The sequence below is a fragment of the Chelonoidis abingdonii genome, chromosome 17, assembly GCF_003597395.2.
Source record: "Chelonoidis abingdonii isolate Lonesome George chromosome 17, CheloAbing_2.0, whole genome shotgun sequence".
In the NCBI taxonomy this organism is placed as follows: Eukaryota; Metazoa; Chordata; order Testudines; family Testudinidae; genus Chelonoidis; species Chelonoidis abingdonii.
In genome coordinates, this window is record NC_133785.1 from 9374251 (window position 1) to 9397158 (window position 22908).

The 22908-nt window shown below is 46.8% G+C and overlaps 1 protein-coding gene across 1 annotated transcript; it reads right to left on the reverse strand.

The window, feature by feature from the left end:
- Positions 1–793: 793 nt before the first annotated feature.
- Positions 794–21123, reverse strand: LOC116838771 (solute carrier family 22 member 6-A-like). Its single transcript, XM_032804229.2, has 10 exons — positions 20517–21123; positions 17433–17536; positions 16396–16550; positions 13410–13578; positions 12502–12625; positions 8524–8639; positions 8042–8256; positions 7034–7142; positions 4157–4360; positions 794–3515 (listed from the first exon to the last, which is right to left on the reverse strand). Exons 1-10 carry the CDS (start codon positions 20916–20918, stop codon positions 3428–3430), a joined length of 1686 nt encoding a protein of 561 aa, XP_032660120.1. The 5' UTR covers positions 20919–21123; the 3' UTR covers positions 794–3427.
- Positions 21124–22908: the final 1785 nt, after the last annotated feature.

Below are 22908 nucleotides of genomic sequence, written 5' to 3' on the forward strand. Positions count from 1 at the left end.
CACTGATCTGCTGTGTGGCCTTGGACAAGTCATTTGCCTCTGGTTCACTTTTTGTCTTCTCTGTTCAGACTGTAAACAGATTGAGGCAGGGAATGGCTGCACGGCACCAGGTACAGTGGTCTAGTGTGCGGCCTCTAGATGCTACCGTAGTACTACTACTAATTCACACACCATAATGCAGCCCTGCTCTATTGTATGGCCCTCTAGTAGTAGGACTATGGTAATATCTAATGCACACACTATAATGGGCCATGATCTCACTTTGGATACTACCATAATGCTAATAATAATGCACACACCACAATGAGGGCCTCATCTGGACTGGGCTCTCTAGGCACTACAGTAATACTACTAATAATGCACACACCATAATGAGACCCCAATCTTGACTGAGGCCCATAGATGCTAACGTAATGCTAATAATAATGCACACTCACCATAATAGCCCCCGGATCTCAGTTAGGGCTTCTGGGCACTACTGTAGGGTTAATAATGCGCACATCATGAGCCTCTGATCTAGGCGCTACTGTCACACAAATAATCTGTAGACCAGATCTCACAGCACTTTAGTTGTGGCCCAGATAAATGATGTGTTTATTTTTTTCAATACTTGGTTCAGGTACTTACAAGGGATCTGTTCTAGAGATTAAAAAATAGCATTAGCGTAATAATTTGTAGCACTTTTAAAGTAATCCCTTTTATATAAGGATTTCAAAGCTCTGTTTTATAAGGGGAGAATTTGAGGCCCAGAGACGGCAAGTGAAACACTAACCAAACTAGGAATAGAACCCCAGAGTTCCAGCTCCCACTTGGAAGGGCATTACTAGACCACATTGGCCTCTGGCAGTAGAACCCAGGAATCTGATTCCTGGTTGCAGTCCCTTGCTTGATTATTAGACCACATTCTGTTCCAGAGCAGGGAACAGAACCCAGGAGTCTTGACTCCCAGTTCCAGGCTTTCCTGCCATAAACACTAAGACCACACTCTCCCTCCTGGAGCTTGGAGTAGAACCCCAAAATCCAGACTTTCAGCTCCCTGTTTCAACTGCTAGATCCTATTCCCTTTCCAAAGTTGGAAATAGACACCAGAAATCCTGACTCCCAGCTCTGCTTACTCTAACCATTAGGTGACAGTCCCTCCCTGAATAACTCTGCAGTCCAAACAGAAAGGCCTTTGGGATGTTTATTTGAAGCACTGAAATTTGAAATAATATTCCAATGAAAATCCTTCATGAAATAACAGGAGATAGTTGAGTTTGGCCAGGTTAGGAATCCTCCTTCCTCTCAGTGTTGTTTTAATATGGAACTGCCTGGTGCTTAAAATGGAATGATCTCAGCTCATTTCATTCCACAGCACAGGGCACTATCTATACACAGAATGATATAGGATAAGACATGTTCATCCAGCCCAGAGAATGGAGTGGATGAACTGTTCCCTGAGTGCTTTATAATGTATTGAACTTGGGTCCCAAATGCATCCTCTCTCTTTATTTGCATTAAACCAAGAGCTATGGATCCAGATCTGATACAATGCAGAATGACAGAGTTATTTTGATAGGCCAGGCTCAGTATCATACACTGATATTGTCCCAAGGAGTGGAGCAAATGCCCATTGTTCTACCCACTTAGACTACACAGAGGCCAGAGATAGAATCAGGAGTAGACCCAGAAGTCCTGACTCCTAGCCCTATCTGATCTAACCACTAGACCAGGGGTTGGCAGCCTTTGAGAAGTGGTGTGCCAAGTGTTCATTTATTTACTGTAATTTAAGGCTTTGCGTGCCAGTAATACATTTTACATTTACAGGGGTTGGCGGATGGAACCCCAGACTGGCAGCGAGCTGAGCAGGGCCAGTGGCCCGGACCTAGGCGGGCAGGGGCCGGCGGATGCAACCCCAGACCAGCAGCAGGCTGGTGTTCCATCCACCGGTCCTGCTCAGGCTGCTGCTGGCCCAGGGTTCTGTCCATCCAGGCCGGCAGCGGGCTGAGTGGGGCAGGTGGCCAGGACCCTGGCTGGCAGCAGAGTGCCACTGAAAATCAGCTCACGTGCCGCAGGTTGCAGAACCCTGCACTAGACCCCTGTGTCCCAGAGCTGGCAATAGAATCCAGAAATCCTGACTCCTAGCACCCCCCTCTCTAATCCACTAGATCCCACTCCCTTCCCATAACCAGAAATAGTACCCAGGAGTCTTGATTCCCAGTCTCAACTGTGCTGTAACCTCTTTGCTTCCAGGGGCTGGGAGGGGACTATGTTCCAGAAGTCCTAACTTCCCTTCCCCCACTGCGCTAATCATTCAACCTCTCTGAGTCAGGACTAGACCTGTAGCTCAATTGGAGGCAATCGGGCCAGATCCCCAGCTGATGTAAATCAGCCATAGCTCCACTAGAATTAATGAAGCAGATCCTCAGTTGGTGTCACTCCATTGGCAACAATAGGGCCAGATCCCCAGCTGGTGTAAATTGGGCAAAGTTTCTTTGGAGTAAAGGGGCCAGATGCCCAGCCTAGTGTAAAGGGGCATCACTCCACTGAAGTCAGTGGAGCTTTGCCCATTTACACCAGCCACGAATATGGTCCAAACTTTCTGTCCCATCTGGGATGAAGATAATTTTAGGGCTAAAAGATTGAACCCTTCAGCAGAAACAGAGACATAATGGGAGTCCTCCATTGGAGAGGTGGTGATACCATGGGCAGGAAATGAATGGGTCATCCCAGACCACCGCCTTAACAGGAATCGGCATTTATTAGGCAGCAGGAGTGTTCTGTTTACGCCCCATGGAAACAGACCGTGATGGTAATTGAGATTGTTTAAACATTTCCTCTGACCCAAGGGCTCTGGTATTCAGGTATGTGAAAAATGGCCATGAGCCTCTCTACAATGGGAGCTGAATGAAACACATTCCATCCATTAGATTTATAGGGTAAGTTTTCCATAAAACACAGCTGTTTATGAGATTTGGGTTGGGAACCAACTTATTGTCAGATGGCAGGAGGTCGAGTGTTAATCAGCTGTGGTGGAAAGGGAGGGAGCCTTCTAACAGTGCCGACCTGTGTGTTTGTTGCAAGTGTGTGTGAGCAGGAATGTGTGAGAACGTCTGCCTGAGTGAATGAGGGTGTATGTGTGAGCATGTGTGTGACAGTGTGAATGGGACTGGGTGTATGCATGAGTGTAAGTGTGAACATGCACACGAGTTAGTGTATGTATGAGTGCGAGTATCGGAGTGTGTGTGCACACGTGTATGTCTGAGAGAGATATTTCAAAGACTGAGGAATCTGCCATTTATTTGTTATGACTCCCCTGCAACCACTCTCTGCTCTGCAGCACTGCACAGAGCCAGGCCCTGTGAGTGTACTGCTGTGTACAGAAACATGGGGGACACTCTGAGCAGAGGACTACCTAACCCAAGGGGCCCCCGCTTGCATCACACCATCAGGCTTCCTGCAGCATTGCCGGCCCCATTGTCTGCAGAAGAATCTTCTCCTTTTGCTCGTCATTCTTTAGGTCTCCGGCCCTTTTCCTTTAAAAAAAAAAAAAAAAAGCAAAAAAAAAAGAGAGAGAGAGATACACGCATACACAAATAAATATTGAGCCAGATCCTCTGCTGTTTTGAATTGGCCTAAGGCCACAGCTTGCCACTAACTTCAATGGAGATATGTCCAATTTTCACCAGCTGGTGATCTGGCTCATTGACTCCAACTGAGCTTCATCTATTTACACCACCTGGGAATCTGGCCTCATTCACTTCAGTGGCACTGTAACCAATTTACACTGGCTGGGGATATGGACACATTGACTCCAGTTGAGCTCTGGCTTATTTACCCACCCTAACTGAGACCAGGACCCCATTGGGTCAGGTGCTGGACAGACATGTAATAGGAGACAGTCCCTGCCCTAAAGATCTTATGATCTAAAAAGGAAGAATAGACAAAGAGTGGGAGGGGAAACAGTCACAGAGTGACGGGAGTGAAACCCAGTCTCCTGACTCTGTCCAGCACTAACCCATGCTGCTGTTAAGGTGGGAGGTGTCAGTTCTTCTCTTACTATAGTGTAATTATATTGAATCCAAGGCAGTTTTTTCCCACTTATACGAGAGAGAGAAGGCTCAGACTAACTACTGTAGGAGAGGATGCAATCAAAATGAAGTGAAAGTGAACTAACCCTCTCTCCACTTCTTCTATAGTGTCAGGCAATGGCACATTGAGGGTTTCTGGCAGGAATATAGCAGCGATGCCTGAGATTATAGGAGCTGTCCCATATATAATTGGTGGGAAGTATGGGAAATATTCCCCCGTCACCCTTACCACCGGAGCTACTATGCCGCCCACGCGAGCCATGGTGCTCCCAAGCCCCATGCCGGTCTGTCTGCAAGTGTAGAAAACAACCTTTAAAGAAGAAATCATAAAATCTTGATACTATTGGACTGATTCTGGAAAAGACCAGACTCAATCTGCCCATGACTTTTTTCTCCCCTTGGTCTGCTCAGAAATGGCCTTTGATCAGAACCGGCTTTCCTTATTTCTAGAGCCGGTTAGGAACTTCCCTTCAACAGGAAATGCAGTTTCTGCAAAAGCGAATTTTTCTGTGGGGAAAAAGGTCACATTTTTGCTAATTTAAAAAAAAAATTATGTCAGGGTAGGGAGGGATCAAAACTAAATGTTTTGGGGTTGACTTTAATCTTTGAGGCTATCCCCAAACTGAGGTCAGGACTCACTGTGACAGGAAGGCTGATGCTGTACAATAGGGTTATAGTCTGTAAATACCTAGGTGGGGAGAAGTGATCTCCCAGTTGAGATGCATCCTTTGAGGCATCAGAAAAAGGGCAAATGAGAGATCCAAGGGCTGGGAGTTGGAGCTAGACCGATTCAAACTGGAAACAAGATGCACATTTTTAACAGGGAGAAAGTTTTGAAGATGGGACTTAGGTCATTCAGAAAATGTTACTTTAGGCCTAAGACTAGAACTGAAGGAAAATTTTCCACCGGAACAGTTTGCCATTGGAAAATGCTGATTTAAGAAAAATGAAATATTTAATGGGAACATAATGATTTCGTCAAAATTTTCAGTGAAAAACGATTGAAACATTTCATTTAAGTGAGGTTGAAGGGCTTTGTTGTTTTTCTTTTTGCCCTGGTGGGGCCTTGGGAGCCCAAGGATTGGAACAAGAGAAGCCTTACATTAGGGGTGGGGGAGGGCAGAGGTCAATTGGTTCATCTATTTCCCTCCCCCAGCCAATGAAAGGAAAGAAACCTCCTCTCCCCCAGATGCGTTCTTTACCTAATCAGACATACGGAAAGTGCAGGGCTTGGAAATATTGAACAGACTTTATCAAAATGGTTCAATAGGGACTTACAGAAATGATAACTGATTTATCATTTTGAGATTATTATATTAATCAATAAGATGAAATTCAATAAGGACAAGTACAAAGTACTAGTGTCATGGGATATGCCTGCCTTGTAGCACCCCATGCTGCTTGAGTGTGGTGCTGCAATCATTCTCTGCCTCAGTTTCCTCCTCCTCTGGCTTTCCTGTCTCTCGTGGGGGTTCACATGGCTCAGACCTCTGGCTGGCTCACTCAGGGTTCCCTTGAGGTAACAGAAGTTCTGTCACCTCATCCCTTGAGGTAACAGAAGTTCAAACACAATCAAAAGTTCTTTGTCCCCACTTGGGGTCCCCTTTAGCCCACCCATCAGACTCAGTTCCCAATCCTTTCTGGGTTACCCTTCAGTCTGTCTTTGGCTGTGGGACACAGCCCAGACTCCTTCCCTGGAACCTTTCACAGTCTCCTTCAGAGCCTTGCTCAGGCCCTTCAACAGAGTCTTTCCAATATCTGACCAGGACCAGCTAAGGCGGGGGCTAGCTAATCTGGTGCAGGTGTGGCTGAGCTCAATTACCCTTAAAGGGCCAGGTGATCTGTGACAACTGCATGTAAGATGGAAAAATCGAAAGCACATATACAAAATGATGAATAGATGGCTAGGTGGTTGTACTGCTGAAAACGATCTGAGGGTTATAGTGGATCACATATTGAATGTGCATCAACAGTGACATGATGTTGTGAAAAAGGCCACTGTGATTCTGGGATGCAACAGGAGTGTTGTATGTAAGGAACAGGAGGCAATTGTTCCACTCTACTCGGCATGGTTGATGCCTCAGCTGGAGTACTGTGTCTTGAAGAGAGTCCACAGGAGACCAACAAAAATGATCAGCGGTTTAGAAAAACCTGACCTATGAAGAAAGGTGGGTAGAACTGGGCATGTTTAGTCTAGAGAAGACTGGAGGCAGGGGAATGGGAAAACACATAAGTCTTCAAATATGTAAATAGTTGTTATAAAAAGGACGATCAATTGTTTTCCATGTCCACCAAGGTTAGACCAAGGAGTCAGTTTAGTTTGCAGCATGGGAGATTCAGGCTGGGTTTTAGGAAAAAACTTTCAAACTCTAAGGATAGGAACAGGTTACTAAGGGAGGTTGTGGAATCCCTGTTTTTCATGTTTTTTTTAAGAACAGTTAGACAAATACCTGTCAGGGGTGGTGTAGGTATACTTAATCCTGCCTCAGCATGGGGGAGTAGACTAGATGACTTCTTGAGGTCCCTTCCAGCTCTACATTGCTACGAGAGGTTTATATAATAGAATGTGATATAATAGTTGAAATGATAAATCAGTTACTGTTTTGATAAGTCCTTAGTGAAATGTTCATAGAGTTTAAGGCCCAAAGGGACCAGTAGATCTTCTAGTCTGACCTCTGGTATAACATGAGTTGTTAAATTTCACTCAGTTACCCCGTGTTGAACCCAATAACCTGAGTTTCAATAAGGTTGTTCAGATATTTATGAAATGAAATTTTTTGGAATTTTCATCTCAAAAGAAATTTTGAAATGTTGGAACTTCCTTTGGAATGGAAATTCAGAGCTCTGGTTCCAGCTGCACCTGAGGTCCCTGTCTTGAGTAAAGCTCTGACCCCCTAACTTGAGTAAAGCATTGGGTAGATTTTCATCTAACGCAGAAATAGATGAGTTGCTGCAGTAGATACCTGATGACTGTTGGGTACAGCTCGCCGGTGTAGAGGTACAAACAGTTAAAGGAAGAAGCTAAGCATCCTTTTCCAAGCACTGCCAGGGATGTACGTAAGGCCTTCAGCTCTTGTGGGGGGACATAAAAAGATGAGAGTTAATGGTCAGTGCTGGTAGCAGTCATGATGGGGATCAGATGCTGAAACAGTCCTGGCCAAGGCTGGTCACTCAGTGCCTATATACAATATGTAGCCGAGATATGGACAGAGTAACACTGTGATCTATAAAAGAGATGTCTACATTAGGGATGGTCAGAAATTTTCCATCAAAACTGTTTTTTTGATGGAAAATTGGGGTTTTCAACCAAACAAAGTTTTTACAGAGTGTGTCTGCCTCCCACAGACAATATCATTTTTGTGTGTGTCAAAAAATGAACACCCAAAAGTTGAAATATTTTGATGCTATTCTAGTGCCACATGGGAGTTGTAGTTCAGTTGCCTCTTGTCCCCATTCTCCTTTGTGGGCCTGGCTCCCTGACTGGACAACATCTCCCATGATACTCTTGTTCTGCTCCCAAGGGGATCACTCCCTCTGCCACTTCAAGGAGACGCAGGGCCATAGGTCAGGGTTGGGCTGTGGGGGTCGAGGTCGGGTCGTGCAGCGGTGGGATGTGGAGGAGAGGCATAGCTGGCGGGAGGTAAGGCATGAGGTCAGTTTTGGCTATGGCGGCAAGGCTGTGGAGAGGACTTTGGCTGTGGGGGAGGGGTTCAGCCAAAGATGGAGGGCCACGGGGTGAGGTTGGATTGTGAGGTTGGGGCCATGAGCCAGGGGAGGCCCCTGGGGCGGGGTATTGGTTCAGGGGAGGCCCCTGGTGGTATGGCCATAGGGGTGGATTTGGGCTGTGAGGGCTGTGGCCAGGGGGAGATCATCTTGGGAGTAGGCTGTCCCATGTCATGGTATGACTAGAGTCCCAGGTAATCTTCATTCAGCCCTGTACCTCCCTTGGTTGCTGCACCCTGAATGCCCACCTCGTGGCACAAATATGTTGGCCAGGATTGCCAGCCCTGCCAGGATGACGGAAGCTGCCTGGGTGAAGCGCCGGCCGATGAAGCTCATCCCGATGGCAGCGCCCAGCTTGGCCGGGATGTCAATGGAGCCAAAAGCCACCTGGATGAGATAAATGTTGAAGCCGAAGTGCTGCAGGTCCATGGCCAAGCCATAGAAGGCAAAGCTGGTAGCAAACCTGTGAATAGTCATTGGAGGGGGGCTATAAATATACAGTGGGGCCAGATTTATCTCTAGTGTAACTAACTCAGATAGGAAAAGGGACAGTGGGATCTTGACTGGCCACATGTTTTTAGCTCCAATGAATCGTGGTCGGCATTGGGTTCTGCACTGACTCTGAGAGGGTGCCCCCTACTGAGCCCCCCACCCCTCTCCCTGCAGCACAGTACCCCCTAGTGTTACACTGGGGCCTTGGGGTTAGAAAGAAAGAATAGAGCACACCTACCAGACACTAGATATGCAGCAGGATATCCTGCGTACGTTGGGTGTGCGGACCAAACTGTACAACGTGTAGGAAGATTGTGCCAAGGCCATTTCCTTCTGCATGTTGGATTTCAAGACCTAGGGGGAAGAGACAGTAAGAAAAATAATTCTGGCGTATTATCCTGCTGCATCCTCCTCATTGTGCTCAGCACATTTGATATGCTCCATTGGAGAAAATGGGGCCAGATCCCCAGCTGGTATAAACCAGTTGTTGCACTATTGAAGTCAATTGACAATAAAGCTGGCCCATAGGGTGTAGCAGAAATATGCAGTGAGGGGAGGCAAAGATGCGTGATGCGAATGATTAGAGCTCTGGAAAGACTCTCAGGAGACTGAAAGGATTCAGAATGTTTACCACAGCAAGAGGGGACCGGATAAAGGGCTACAAAATAACGGATGGATAAAGAATAGTCTGCCAGTGTTTGAGATAGGATGAGAACCCAGAAGTCCTGATTCCCAGTTCCTAGCTCTAACCAGTAGGCATCGCTCCCCTCCCAAAGTTGGGAATGGAACCCAGGAATCCCGATTCCCAGCCTCCTCCAGCTCTGACCACTAGACCCTGCTCTTCTCCCAGAGCCTAGAATGGGACTCCATGCTAGCCACTATCAGAGACAGGATACTGGGTTACACAGATCACTGGTCTAATCCAGTCAGGCAATTCCTGTGACGGCAGAGGAGCTGTTTTAAAATGTTCGAACCATTCCATTTAGAGGAAACAAAAGCAGACCAGGATTGTGGGTAAGCTCAGCACAGAAGAAAACATACAACCAATCCTGCATCCCCCTCTAGTGACCATCCAAGAGCTATTGCTTGGCTACAGGAGCTGGCACAACGTTGAAGTGATCCTAACACAGACTGAAGAGAAAAGCAGAACACAGAGACTTTCCTGATTTTTTTTAAAAATGTTCATCCAGTTACATATGAACATAGATAGATACAGATAGAGGGGTATGTATGCAGATAGACTGGATCACTTCATCCACCACTGAAATGCTCTGGGTTGGAAAGTAGAAGCTGTTTTAACAGCTCATAATAATGCTACTCAACCTTAGGACAGAAGATGAAGATAATTTGACTTCAATGGGTTTTCCTGAGGCATTAGTCCTGAGATAATTTGGTCTGAAGTGTTAAAGTTGAAATTCTCCCTTGTGCCCTAGCCTAGATGCCACTGAAGTGAGGGCAGCTTTATCCCTGGGGTAACTAACCCTATTTGGAAAGGGGCCCAGGGACCTTAACTGACCACTAACTGACCTCCAGTGAATCATGGTGGGTCACTGGGGTCAGCACTGACTGTGAGGGGACAGCGCCCCTGCTGGGGCCCCCCATCTTACTCCTTGTAACACAGTGTTCCCTAGCATGGCACTGGGGCATCAGGGCTATCATGGATTCCAAGGAGAGAGTGCCCCCTGCTCAGCCCCACACCTCGTAAGCCATTGTCTTAACATAATAGAACTGTTAGTATTGAAACATACTGCAATCTATTGTGAAATACAAGTAGCATAGTTTGTACCCAAAGGCATTTGTGTCCCTGTTTATCTTTGAGAAACAAGCAGCTGAGATCATGAAAGGGCAGGAATTACTAATCTTAGTTCAGTCCATTGGTGTGAGGATCAGAATTCTTATTAGTGCTAAGACCTCACAGTCTTATCTTTCTGCACATCTTAAGAGGTTTACTTTTGCAAATGAAACTGCTTCTTTCTGCAGGTCAGAATCATGGGACTTACCAGGCATATTAATGACAATGATTTTCAGGTTGGAAAAACAATAAACTCTTGTCCTTTGGAATGAATTAGAAATCAGAATTCTGGCACAAAAGGCGAACAAATTCGTAGTCTGATTTTGATCACTGGACTAGGGCCAGAATTTAAGAATCATTGGAAGCATGCTAGATTTATATAATCCATATATTAAATTAATGTCAGCAAATATCCCAGATCAGTAAGTGTGGTTATTCAGATGACCTTGAGCAGCTTGTATTTGGGTATGGCTAGAGGGGTTATTGGGCTCAATACAGAAGTAACTGGATGAAAATTCTGTGGCCTGAAATATATGGCATGTCTGGCTAGATGATCTGGTGGTCCCTTGTTTTGGCCTTAAAATCTATGAATGATGATTTGAGGGCTAGAAAGAATGCCTTAGAGTGAGCGACTGAAGGAGCTGAATCTGTTTATCTTATCAGAAGGAAGATTAAGAGGTGACTTGATTACAGAGTATAATCCTGGGAAGAAAATATCAAGTATTAAAGGACTCTCAAGAAAGTGAAAGGCGGACCAAGAACCAGTGGCTGGAAGCTAAAGCCCAACAAATTCAAATTAGAATAAAGCAAAAAATGTTAACAGGGAAGATGACTAACCATTGAAACAAACTCCCAAGAGAAGTGTGCATTCCTTATCTCTTGATGTCATCAAATCAAGACTGTCTGCCTTCCTGGAAAATGCTTTAGTCAAACATAAGTTACTGGGCTCAATACATAGTAACTGGATGAAATTCTATGGCCTGTGTTATGCAGGAGGTCAAACTAATGGTCTAATGGCCTTAAAATCTATGAGTCCATGAACTAGCTCCTCAGCTGATATAAATCGACATAGACACATTAACTATGCTGATTTACTCTAGCTGAGCACCTGGCTGCCAAAGCCTAAATGGATTGAACGACAAAGTTTGAGGGGTGTATTCTGCTCTCAGTTGCACCAGTGTAAATTTGGAATAACTCCTTTGACTCTGGATTTACAACAGGGTAAACAAAAACATCAGCTGGCTCACGGTATATTGCAGAATCTCCAACACTCCTCCCAAGGTGAAATTAATTCTTGTGTAGCACAAAACTTATGTACCAGTTGTTACATTTAAGTCCTTAAAAACATAGTTTAGGTGGGATTTAAGTACTGCACAGAACTTGTGCTAACTCAGGGATGAATTTCACTTTAATATAATCTGTGCATAGCTATCAAACGTTGTGCAGCTCCACAATGAAATTTTATGCATGTTATTTAAATGCCAGGATGACATTTATCCCCATGGACTTCTGGATCCCAGCCTCATGCACGATGTCTTGGGACAAATTTCAAGGCGGAATTGTCTTGTTCACTCTCTCACTCTACTAGATAAGATTTGACATGAGCTAATAGCATGCACAAGAAAGCTGCCAAAGAGCTGGATGGGAAACAGTTTTCCCATCCCAGGAAAATTTTGGAGATCTCACATTTTTCTGATCCCAAATCAGCATGAGAAGACAGCCTCAAAAATTTGCACAAATTGACGGTATGAAAAAAAAATGGAGTTTGAATTATCTGAAACATTATTTTGACATTTTTGAAATGTTTTATTTCAATTTTGACATTTTTTCTATTTAAATTTTTAAACTATAATTAGCAAAAATGTTGAAACTGAAAATATTGAAATTTTCTTTTAAGAAATGTTTGAAATGGGAATTTTGAAACTTTTTTCCAAAAACTTTTCAAAATGAGAAATTTGTTGATTTTATTTGGAAAATTCCTGACCAATTCTACTGCTAAATGCATGAGTATCATGCAATGATGCATGAATAGATCTGGACAGAAAATGTGGGAGTTTTTTCCCATGCAAAATTTCAAATTTTCAGTGAAAATTCAAATACTGAAACAGACTAGAAATGGAAATATTTCTGTTTAGGAATGCTGCCCTGGTGGCTCATGGAAGTTGTAATTCAGAAGTCTCACGCTCCCATTCTTCTCTACAGGCCAGACTCCCTGGTTGGACTATATCTCCCATGATGCACCGTCTTGGAGAGATGAGGTGGTGCATCCTGGGCACTTCTGACCCTAGTGCATCATACAGTTCAGAGGGCCAGCTGCAAGCCTATACATCACTTAAGTTCTCAGGGTAACCATCCTTATTGCACATAAGATATGATTATCTGTGGTTTCTTTTGATGGTGCAACAATTCCATTCATCTCTTTACCTCAGTATCGAGCTTGTCTCCTTCTTCTTTTTTTCTGTTTATCTGAGCAACTTTCTTAAGCACCTGCACTGCTCGGTCCGGTTTTCCTGATAGAACCAGCCAGCGAGCGGACTCTGCAAACCACCTGCAAAATGAGCAGCAATGCCAAGAAACAATGGAGTGCTTCCTTCTTTCCAGTTGGGTTCTCTTTGTAGGAATTTGCGGCTCATGGGGGTGGGTAGAGCTAAGAGCTTGTGGGGAAGATTCTGAGAAGTTGTTACACTGTTGCAAACACAGAGGAGCTCCACCAAGTTGTTGTTATTTCCATTATAGTAGGACCTACAGCTCCCAGCTGAGTTTGAGCCTCTACAGTACTAGCCCTTGAATATATGCATTTTCTGCATTGACAGGTACAAATGACTGCCTTGGATCCAGAGACAGTCACAGACCTTGGTAAAGCCAATGGGTGTGCCCAGCACATTCTTTCAGGACCAGTCAAGCTCCTTTACGTAGTAAAGACAGCTGCAAACAATGAGGGCATTAGGCTGTGTAGCTGATCACAGATAAATCAGATGGGTATCTCAGGGTACGTCTTCACAACCGGCCGTATCGGCGGGTAGCAATCGATTTCTCGGGGATCGATATATCGCGTCTCATCTAGACGCGATATATCAATCCCTGAATGAGCTCCTGTTGACTCCGAAACTCCACCAACGTGAAAGGCGGTAGTGGAGTCGACAGGGGGAGCTGTGGACATCGATCCCGCGCTGTGAGGATGGTAAGTAACTCGATCTAAGATACTTCGACTTCAGCTACGCTATTCACGTAGCTGAAGTTGCGTATCTTAGATCGATTTCCCCCCCAGTGTAGACCAGCCCTAAGAGTGAGATCAGAATCTAGCCCTGTGAACCTATCAGCAATGCACTTACCAGGAGTAGAGAAAGAAGATGAAGAAGGGCATAGATGCGGTGAATTGTAACCAGCGCCAGTCCGGGAGGGCATATGCCAAGCCTGCAAGAACAATCTGCCCGATGGTAGCGCAGTATCCCACCACTGTGCCGGCTATGGTCCGTACATTGATTGGCACCCACTCAACAACTGGAAAGGAAGGCACCCAGACCAAAGGGGTTAATACAAGAGCTGGGCAAAATGTTTTGGACTCAGTTTATTTACTGAAAAATACAGGTTCAGGGTGACCAAAACTATTTGCAAATTCGGTTTGAGATCGCTGCTGCGGGCCAATGGGAGCTGCTGGAAGTGGCGCAGGCTGAGGGACTTACTGGCTGCTGCTTCCAGGAGCTCCCACTGGCCCGGAGCAGCGATCCGCGGCCAGTGGGAGCCACGATCAGCCGGACCTGCGGACGGGGCAGGTAAACACACTGTCCCATCCCTTCAAGGGTTTTCCCTACAGAAGCAGCGACCCCTGTTTGAGAAACCCTGACTTAGGTTATGTCTACACTACACAGCATTTAGCGACACGGCTGTGTTGCCACAGCCGTGCTGCTAAAAGTTGTGCAGTGTAGCCACTGTTTGTTGGCTCTCTTGCTGATAAAAAAAACCTTCTATCTCCAATAAGCGGCGTTTGCACTGTCATCAGAAGCGTGCTCCTGCCAACAACGCGCTGTTCACACATGATGCTTGTTGTGGCAAAACTTTCAGGGAGCAGGGGGTGGGGGGTAGGGGTTAACGCCTCCAAAAGACAAAAGTTTTGTCGTTCAGTTGCCAGTGTAGACACAGCCTTAGGAATCATGCACCAGAACCCCATTATGCTAGGTGCTGTACACACCCACAACAAAGAGATGAGTTTAAAATATAAGACAAGAGACAACAGCTGGATGCAGAAAGACAGATGGGGGGACACCAAGAAACAATGAGATTGTGCTGGTCAGCACAGTCGGCAGTGGTCTCAGTACACCACCCTTTGTCTCCTACTCCACTTTCCCACCCTTTGTGTATTTTAAACCATAAACTCTTCAAGGCAGGAACTGTTGCTCACTATGTGAATGGACCGGGCCCAGCACAATGGATGCCCGGATCTTGAGTGAAGTCTGTGCAGCACCAGGCACAATCAGGGACTGTCAACACCCAGCACAGTGGGGGCCCTGATCTTGGGGTCTGTTTAGTGCCTGGCACAATGGGGACTCCGGTTTCAGTCAGAACTTCTAGGTGCTACCATAACAGTGACTGTTTTAGTGCCATTAATATTAGAATGGACCGACTCAAACCCACACCCACAATTCCAAAGCAAACTTTTTTTTAACATGTCCTTAATTGCAAGGTATTATTATTGTAATCCAGTGATGCTACAATCCCGGGCTCCCTCTGAGACACCCTCCTGGCTCGGGCTGAATATAAGCAGAAGTGATACATGCAAACGCAGGGATAAATATTTGTATGCTGGGGCCAGGTCAAAACCAACAAGAGCAGGAAAACAGCATCCAGAAATGAAAACCAGGCATTTGAGGGCAGGGTTGGCTGCAAAGCAATGCTGGGAGTCCTGTATAACAACGCACCATTAGTCTGCGTAACTCACTGTCATAAAAGCAGCAAAGAGTCCTGCTCCAATATGTCTATTAGTCTGTAAGGTGCCACAGGACTCTGCTGCTTTCACAGATCCAGACTAACTCGGCTCTCCCTCTGATCACTGTCATAAGTTCACCTTGAGGCTGAGACCTTAGCAGCATTCAAAAGAGGAATCAGATATTTGCCTGGAAAACGAGAACATTGAGAATCCCAAAAGAAAAAAAAAGTAGGTTACTTAGGAACCATCTTTTTGTTCTGTGTCTGTGCAGCATCTAGCACAACAGGGTGCTGGTCCATGAGTGAGGCTCCTAGGTTAGTGCTCTTAGGTTACTGCAATATGAATAATAATAATCTGGGTCCTAGGATATGCAATTATAATGTGATCTGTTCTGAGCAGCTATAGAGAAGACAGTGATAAAAAATACCAGCCCCTAATCTGCATTGCCATTGTTAGCTCAGGTGCTAACAGAGATGTGGGGGATTGTTAGAGCTCTTTCACCGCATACCAGGGACGTGTGTCTTGCCTTCTGGCTGGGGTGGGTCATGAGAAGTAGGACAGGCGCTTCACAGCTCTCCCAGTTAATGAGGGCTGCTGGGGCTTGAGAGGTAGGTTGGCCTCTCAGGGGGACTCGGGTGAGCTGGGTTTGGTTCCTGGCTCTGGCACAGGATCCCTGTATGATGGTGGGAAAATCAAACCCCTCTGAACCCTCGTCTATAAAATGGGGACAATAATTCTTCCTTTGTCTATTACAAGCTCTTTGGGGCCGGGACAGTCTCACTATGTGCACATGTAACCCAGTGCTGCGTTCGTGAGTCTCTACTGGCTGAGCTAAAGAACTCATTAGCTTGGAGGTTCTCTGGGTCAGTGCCCAGCCCCGAGTCACTAAGATGGTGGCTGTCCGTTCAGCAGGGCTCTGTAGCTGGAGCAGAGTTATATCCTCTGCGCAGCAGACACAAAGGGGGAGGTAGACATCCAGTGCGTTGCATAATGGGGACCAGATCTTAGGGCTGCTAGATGCTACTGCACAGACTGTAATGAGCCCCTGATTTTACTTAGTGTCTCTGGGTGCTATTATAACACTACTAATAACCTGTCCAACCTAATGTGGCCCTGATCTTCGTAAGGGCCTGTAGGTGCTACTGTAATATCCCTAATATGCACACTATACAGTAATATCCCTAATATACACACTATACTGGGTCATCAAGGTGCTACTGCAACACTTCTAATTATGCACACACCAGAATGGGGTTTCTAGGTGCTAGTGTAATACCAGAAATAAAGTGTGCATTGTGTTGGGGTCTCCTAGGAGCAACCGTAATGCAGGTAGTTATGACCAGGGTGAATTTTCCCAGGTTAAAAAGAAGGAGCAGTGAAAGAAGGTCCCTTACCCAGTGACATACAGTTGAGGATGATCCCAGAAAGGGCCATCCCAACCAGGAAGCGGAAGATGCAGTATGCGGTGAAATTGGGCGAGAAGGCAGTGCAGGTGCCCGAGACAGCCATCTGCAGGTAAGACCAGCTCAGGAGAGCCTTCCGCCCGAACCTGTGGTACAGGAAGGCATGTTAATAGCTGTGCTGGGGTCTGGTGACTGATAGAGTCCTGTATATGCAGAGCCACAGAACCCTGTGGATAGGTGGGGACAGCACTGATGCGACCACACCTGGCAATCTGCATTCAGTCCTGGGCACGGGGATACAGATTATCTATTTTATCTAATCTAATCTCTGTGTGTTCTGACCTAGCCTGTAAGGTGCTCAGGGGAGAGCAAGCACGAATGACCAGGGCTCTGGAGGGACTGACCCACAAGGCAAGGCTATAAATGAGTTAAATGCGGCTAAGCAATGACTACAAGGGGACGTGGATCACCATCTCAAGTGTTGGGGAAAGGGTAAACCGCAAGCACTGAGAGGAGTTGCTTTCTGGGCTACTGCAGCATGGAAAACAATGGGAGTCGTGCCTTTGACTTCAATGGGCACGCGATCATGCAGGGAGAAGGAATGCAACTAGAAGGAAGAGGATGAACATAAGCAAAGGAAAATGTAGCAACTGCCAGGCCGTGGGTCAGATCCTCAGCTGGTATGAATGGGCCTCATCCAATGCTCATTGAATACAATAGAAAAATGCTTGTTGGTACCAATGAGTGGTGCCGATTTACACGAGCTAGGAATCTGGCTCCACTGACTTCAGGGGAGTGATGCTGATTTACTTCAGCTTTGCATCTGGACACACTAGGCTATTAGACCCTGAGATTATTCTGCCCCTTGGGTAAACATCATCTCTGAAGTCAAAATTTAAATATTCAGTTCACTGCCTGGACTTTTGCTCTTAGCCCCAGCAGATACCATTCATCTCATGGCTGCTGCTTTCTGGGCCCCTGTAGCTGCTCTCAGAGCAGGGAGAAGGAAGAGCCTTTCAGAGACCCACCTGTCTGCTAAGCTTCCAAACACAAGCGCTCCCACCAGCACCCCAGCCATGTAAATTGACTGAGCCATCTGTCCGAGCGTCCGCAGGTTACACACCAGGTCCCACTGCAGGGGAGGAAAGAGGGTCAAGACATTGTCATAACAAGCCGCTCATACCCACACAAGGACGAAACAGCCAATGTTATGGATGGGGAGAGTATTTAACTTAGCAGACAAGGGTATAATGGAGAGCTGGGATAGCTGGTGTCTAGGGGCTAAGGCAGTGGTTCTCAAACTTTTGCACTGATGACCCCTTTCACACAGCAAGCCTCTGAGTACGACCTGCTTATAAATTAAAAACACTTTTTAATATATTTAACACCATTATAAATGCTGGATGCAAAGTGGGGTTCGGGGTGCAGGCTGACAGCTCACGACCCCCCATATAATCACCTTGCAAACCCCTGAGGGGTCCCGACCCCCAGTTTGAGAACCCCTGGGCTAAGGGGAATTATCCCCAGCAGTTCTGTAATGACCATATTAGGTGGTTGATGGACTTCAAAGTGGAATGCCTCAGGCTGCAGGTAGCAAAAGGAGGAGGCATAGAGCAAGAGGTCACAAGGGCTGCTGCCTCTGCTCCTGCACCCCCACCAAGAGTTTTGAGCACTAGAAACCCTTGAAGCAGAAGAAAGGTGGCCTAGTGACAATCTGCTGGCCTGGGACTCGAGAGAGCTGGGTTCTGGTGTATGCTCTCCGGCTGACCTGCCATGTGACCTTGGGTAAGTTGTTTCCCCTCCCACCCACTGTCTGTTTAGATTGTTGGCTCTTCAGGGTAGGGACTGTTTCTCTGACTGTGTCTGTGCATTGCCTGGCGCAATGGGGGCCCCTGTCTCAGTCAGGGTCTGTACAGTGCCTGGCACAAGGGGGCCCTGCTCTTAGTTGGGATCTCGAGGCACTACAGATATTTTAATAACAATAATGATTTTATTGGCACCATTGCATTTGGTAAATAAGGTTACATTTAAAATAAAATTAATCCCTGCTTTGTATTTATATTTTTAAAAAAATTGCAAGTAAATATTTAACTAACCAACAATCTGAGAATTGTCAAGGGCAGGGAAGTTTCTCTGTGTGCAGTCCTGCAGCTCAGCATTGGTTAAACAAGCAAACAGTACTTTGCTGTGTCAGTGGATTTGTTAACGGGGTGGCTCGCAGCTTGTATGAGGTCACATGTGTGAGTGATATAACTACTTGTGGATATTTAAATAAATGACCATCTTAGTATTGGGTATTTACTATTATGCAGCTGCATGGTGTTGCCTAGTGGTTAGAGCAGAGCATTGTGGGTTATAATTCCAAACTGTGGAATTACGTGTATTGGTTAAAGCAGGGACTGGGCCTAAGGACTCCTGGGTTTTAGTCAGAGCTCTTGTGGAGGAGTGGGGTCTAGGAGGATAGAGTGGGGGGCTGGGAGTCAGGATTGCTGGGTTCTATCCACAGCTGTGGGAGGAGAGAGGGGTCTAGTGGTTAAACAGAGACTGGGCATCAGGTTTCCTGGGTTCTGCTCCTGGCACTTGGAAGGAGAATGTTCTAGTGCCTAGAGCACTAGGACTGGGATTCCTGGGTTCTATGGCAGCCTGTGTGATTCTAGGGGTTACAGGAGTAGGACTGAAAGCCTAGGACTCCTGGGCTCTGTAGCCAGCTCTCTGGTTGACACAACTGTGACTTGGGCAAGTCACGTCACCACCCTGTGCCTCAGTTTCCCCATCTGTAAAATGGAGTTAATGGTACTACTACACACTTAGCTCACAGCAATGGACAAGTTTGTAAAGCTCTTTGAATCATGGGAAGGGCTGAGTTTGATTATATCCAGCTACAGCCATTTCTAACCATCTGGCAAACAGTTACCAGAATCCCCTTTGATAATCTGAACGTTCCTTCCCAGCACAAATTGTCAGTAAATAATAGGAGCAGAAGGCATGGAGAGCAAGAGTGTCTCATCATATATGACATTATTATTTTCTATTCTAGCAGCAGGTAGAAGCTCCAGGAAGGGGCAAAATCAGTACTTGGTCCTGCTAGTGAAGGCAGGGGATTGGACTTGATGACCTTTGGGGGTCCCTTCCAGTTCTAGGACATAGGTATATCTCCATTATTAAAAATTAAAACATGCAAACACAGTAAAAGAGAGCCCCCAGCCTTAAGGATTTACATTCCAAATAGACATAGGTGGGAGAAAGGAAGAATTATCCATGTTTTACCGATATGGGAATGTGAGGGACAGAGAGATGAAGAGATTGCTGGGTGCAGATCTAGTCACCCCATCTCACAAAGGATATTGCAGAACTAAAAGGGGATCATTGGAGGACAACAAGAATGACCAAGAGCCTGAGAAACTCTCTTGTGGAGAGAGATTGAAAGAACTGGGATCATTTACCTTGCAAAGGAGATGAATTAAAGGGGACAGAATAAAAGTCTATAAAACAACGAGTGGGAGAGACGCAGCAGATCAGGAGCATCTGTTCTTCTTGTCTCATAACAAGGGGATGTTCAATGAAATTAATAGATGGGAGTTCAAAACTGATGAGAGGAAATACACTTTTTCACATGATGTGGGATTAGCCTGTGGAACTCACTGCCACATGAAGTCATTGAGGGGAAGACGTTAACAAGATTGAAAGAGGAATTAGACATTTCTATGGATATCAAAAACATCCAGAGTAATCATAACAACAACAACAAGGCTTCTGGGAGGGATACTAAACCTGGTACTTCAGGGCTTGAGTCGATCTCCAACTACTACAGATCAGGATGATACCTGTGTATGGGACAGGTTATCTCACATGGGGTTACTGCAGGGTTCTTACACCTGTCTCTGAAGCATCTGCTGCTGGCCATTGTCCAAGACAGGAAACTGGGCTGAATGGGCCTTGGATCTGATCCAGTAGGAATGGTTCAGAGACAGGAATTGAACCCAAGTCACAGTTCACTGGCTGGACCACACTTCCTCCTGCTCCTGTGCAATCAGCTGTAAATATTGATCAACAACACCCAAGCAACGCAGGGTTTTGCTAAGCAGTGGTGAGTGCTTTAGGCCCTTCCTTACCTCCATAATGATGGTGTTGGTGAAGATGCTCTTGTCGTAGGTCCACCCATCTGTGCATGGCTCTGTTTCCATCTCTGTCTCGTTCGCGATGGTGGCGTTGGGACTTAGGAGCTGCCACTGGGTGGTGATGAACCGGCGACACTTCTCCGGCTCCCAGTCCCCATCCATGGGGATGGAGATCCTCAAGAGCTCTTTTGTGCTCAGCCTTTGAGTCATGTTTGTACCACCCGTGCTGTTAGCAGCGACGCGGATCTGGCAGTGGTGTCTTGGGACAGCAGCAGAAAAATTCTGCAGGAGGTTATGAGAGGCTGTCATTAAAACAGGGATAACAAGCAAAGCGACATGGATGATTTGAAAGCGGCCCATGCCGCCAGTGCTGTCTAGGAGTTCGGCAAAACTCATGATGAATGGATCCACTGTTAACTCGCCTCCTGAGGACTTCAATAAGTTTCACAAATGGAGCTGCATTTGGAAAGGGCACCTCCTACAAAAGTTCCAGCTCTCTTTAGAGATCTGTCAAAGCACGACAGCTATAGCCTGCCACTTCCTACAGGAGAAAAGCAAAACTTGGACAGCTGCATGGGAAAGTTCAGTCTTATTGTCTCAGAAAAAAGTTCCCTTTATCACAACCCCACTAAATTCTTGCCTACAACGTTGAAACCGCTATCAGCCTGGCATCCACCCCAAGATCTGGGGTCTCAGCGGGGATCCTAGTCTGTTGGAAGAAGATCTGAGCAACCTGTGGTGTGAACTTGGATACCTCAGTTGGACTGTTTCTTTTTGGGATGCTGGAAACTGTGTATGTGTCATGGTGGTAATGGGGCGGAGGGGGAGCTTTAGGAAACTGATTGGGTTAAACGGGTGCTTGTGTGGGTTATGTAAACCATAATCATCTTACTTGGGTTAAAGTTCTACTCTGGGTTTGAGCGATTAGCTTGAAGGGAAAGGGAGACAAAATCTCCTGGTTCAGTAAATGTGGGACAAAGGGCAGTGTTTGGAAGGCATTAGGCCTCCAGTACACAAGGGCACCAAGCCTGCTTTGCACTGGGTGATTATTATTGGCATTACAGTTAGAGGCTCCAACTCAGACTATTGTTCCATTGTATCAGTCACTACACAGATCTCAACTAACACGGGGTGGGGAGGGGGGGCATTCTGCCAGGCACTGCACAGACCCCAACTGAGGCGGGGGCCCATTCTGCCAGGCGCTGCGCAGACCCCAACTGAGGCGGGGGGCCCATTCTGCCAGGCACTCGGGCAGCTCCAGGCCTCAGCATGTCAAGCACCTGCTTGGGGCGGCATGCCGGGGGTGGTGCTCTGCCGGTCGCTGGGAGGGCGGCAGGAAGCTTAGGTGGACCTCCCGCAGGCGTCCCTGCGGAGGGTCCGCTGATCCCGTGGCTTCGGTGGAGCATCTACAGGCATGCCTGCGGGAGGTCCACCGGAAGCACAGGACCAGCGGACGCTCTGCAGGCATGTCTGTGGGAGGTCCACCAGAGCCACGGGACCGGCGACCAGCAGAGCGCCCCCCGCGGCATGTCGCCGTGCTTGGGGCGGCAAAATGGCTAGAGCTGCCCCTGCAGGCACTGCACAGACCCTGACCAAGATCAGGGCCCCCATTGTGTGGGGTGCTGAAAAGATGACTCATGGGACCAAATCCTGAGCTGGAGTAAATCAACATGCCCCTACTGAAGACAATAGGTTTATGTCAGCTGAGGTTCTAACTCCGTATGCACTTCATCGAAGCTGACTGGTGATGGAGGAGCGCTGGGGTCCATGTGGAGGCAAATTGCTGGATAAAGATAGGGTAGAAACAGTGCATAAATCCATGGGAGAGATGGGAGGACAACAAGAATGGCTGTGGGAAAAGGTTAAGGAAGTGCCTGCAGCGCTGGCTTAGGGAAAGCAGACCTGGCTTCTATCCCTGGTTCTGCTGCTTGGCAATTCACTTCTTTTCATTATCTGTTTAAACTGGGAGGGGGCTGCCTCATTGTTTGTCTGCTCTTAGATCGGAAGCTCTTTGGAGCAGGAACCATCTCTTTGTTCTGTGTTTGTCTAATGCAATGGTTTTAAAACTTTTTTTCTGGTGACCCAGTTGAAGAAAATTGTTGATGCCCACAACCCAACAGAGCTGGGGATGAGGGGCTTGGGGTGTGGGAGAGGCTCAGGGCGGGGCAGAAGGTTTGGGTGCAGGGGTTAGGGCTGTGGGGTGGGGCTGGGGATGAGGGGTTCAAGGTGCGGGAGGGGGTCAGGGCTCTGGGCTGGAGGTGCAGGCTCTGGGATGGGACCAGGGATGAGGGGTTTAGGGTGCAGAAAGGGATGCCGGGTTTGGGGGGGGCTCAAGAGTGGGGCAGGGAATTGGGGCACGGGATTGAGCTGTGGGCTTACCTTGGGT

Excerpts from the sequence above, each read along its gene's own strand:
- LOC116838771 (XM_032804229.2), bottom strand. The coding sequence starts at position 20,918 with ATGAGTTTTGCCGAACTCCTAGACAGCACTGGCGGCATGGGCCGCTTT. Across the intron at positions 13,579-16,395 it reads CCTCAACTGTATGTCACTGG|TTGTTGAGTGGGTGCCAATC; the intron begins GTAAGGGACCTT and ends CTTCCTTTCCAG. Across the intron at positions 3,516-4,156 it reads ATAGAAGAAGTGGAGAGAGG|GAAAAGGGCCGGAGACCTAA; the intron begins GTTAGTTCACTT and ends TTTTTTTTAAAG.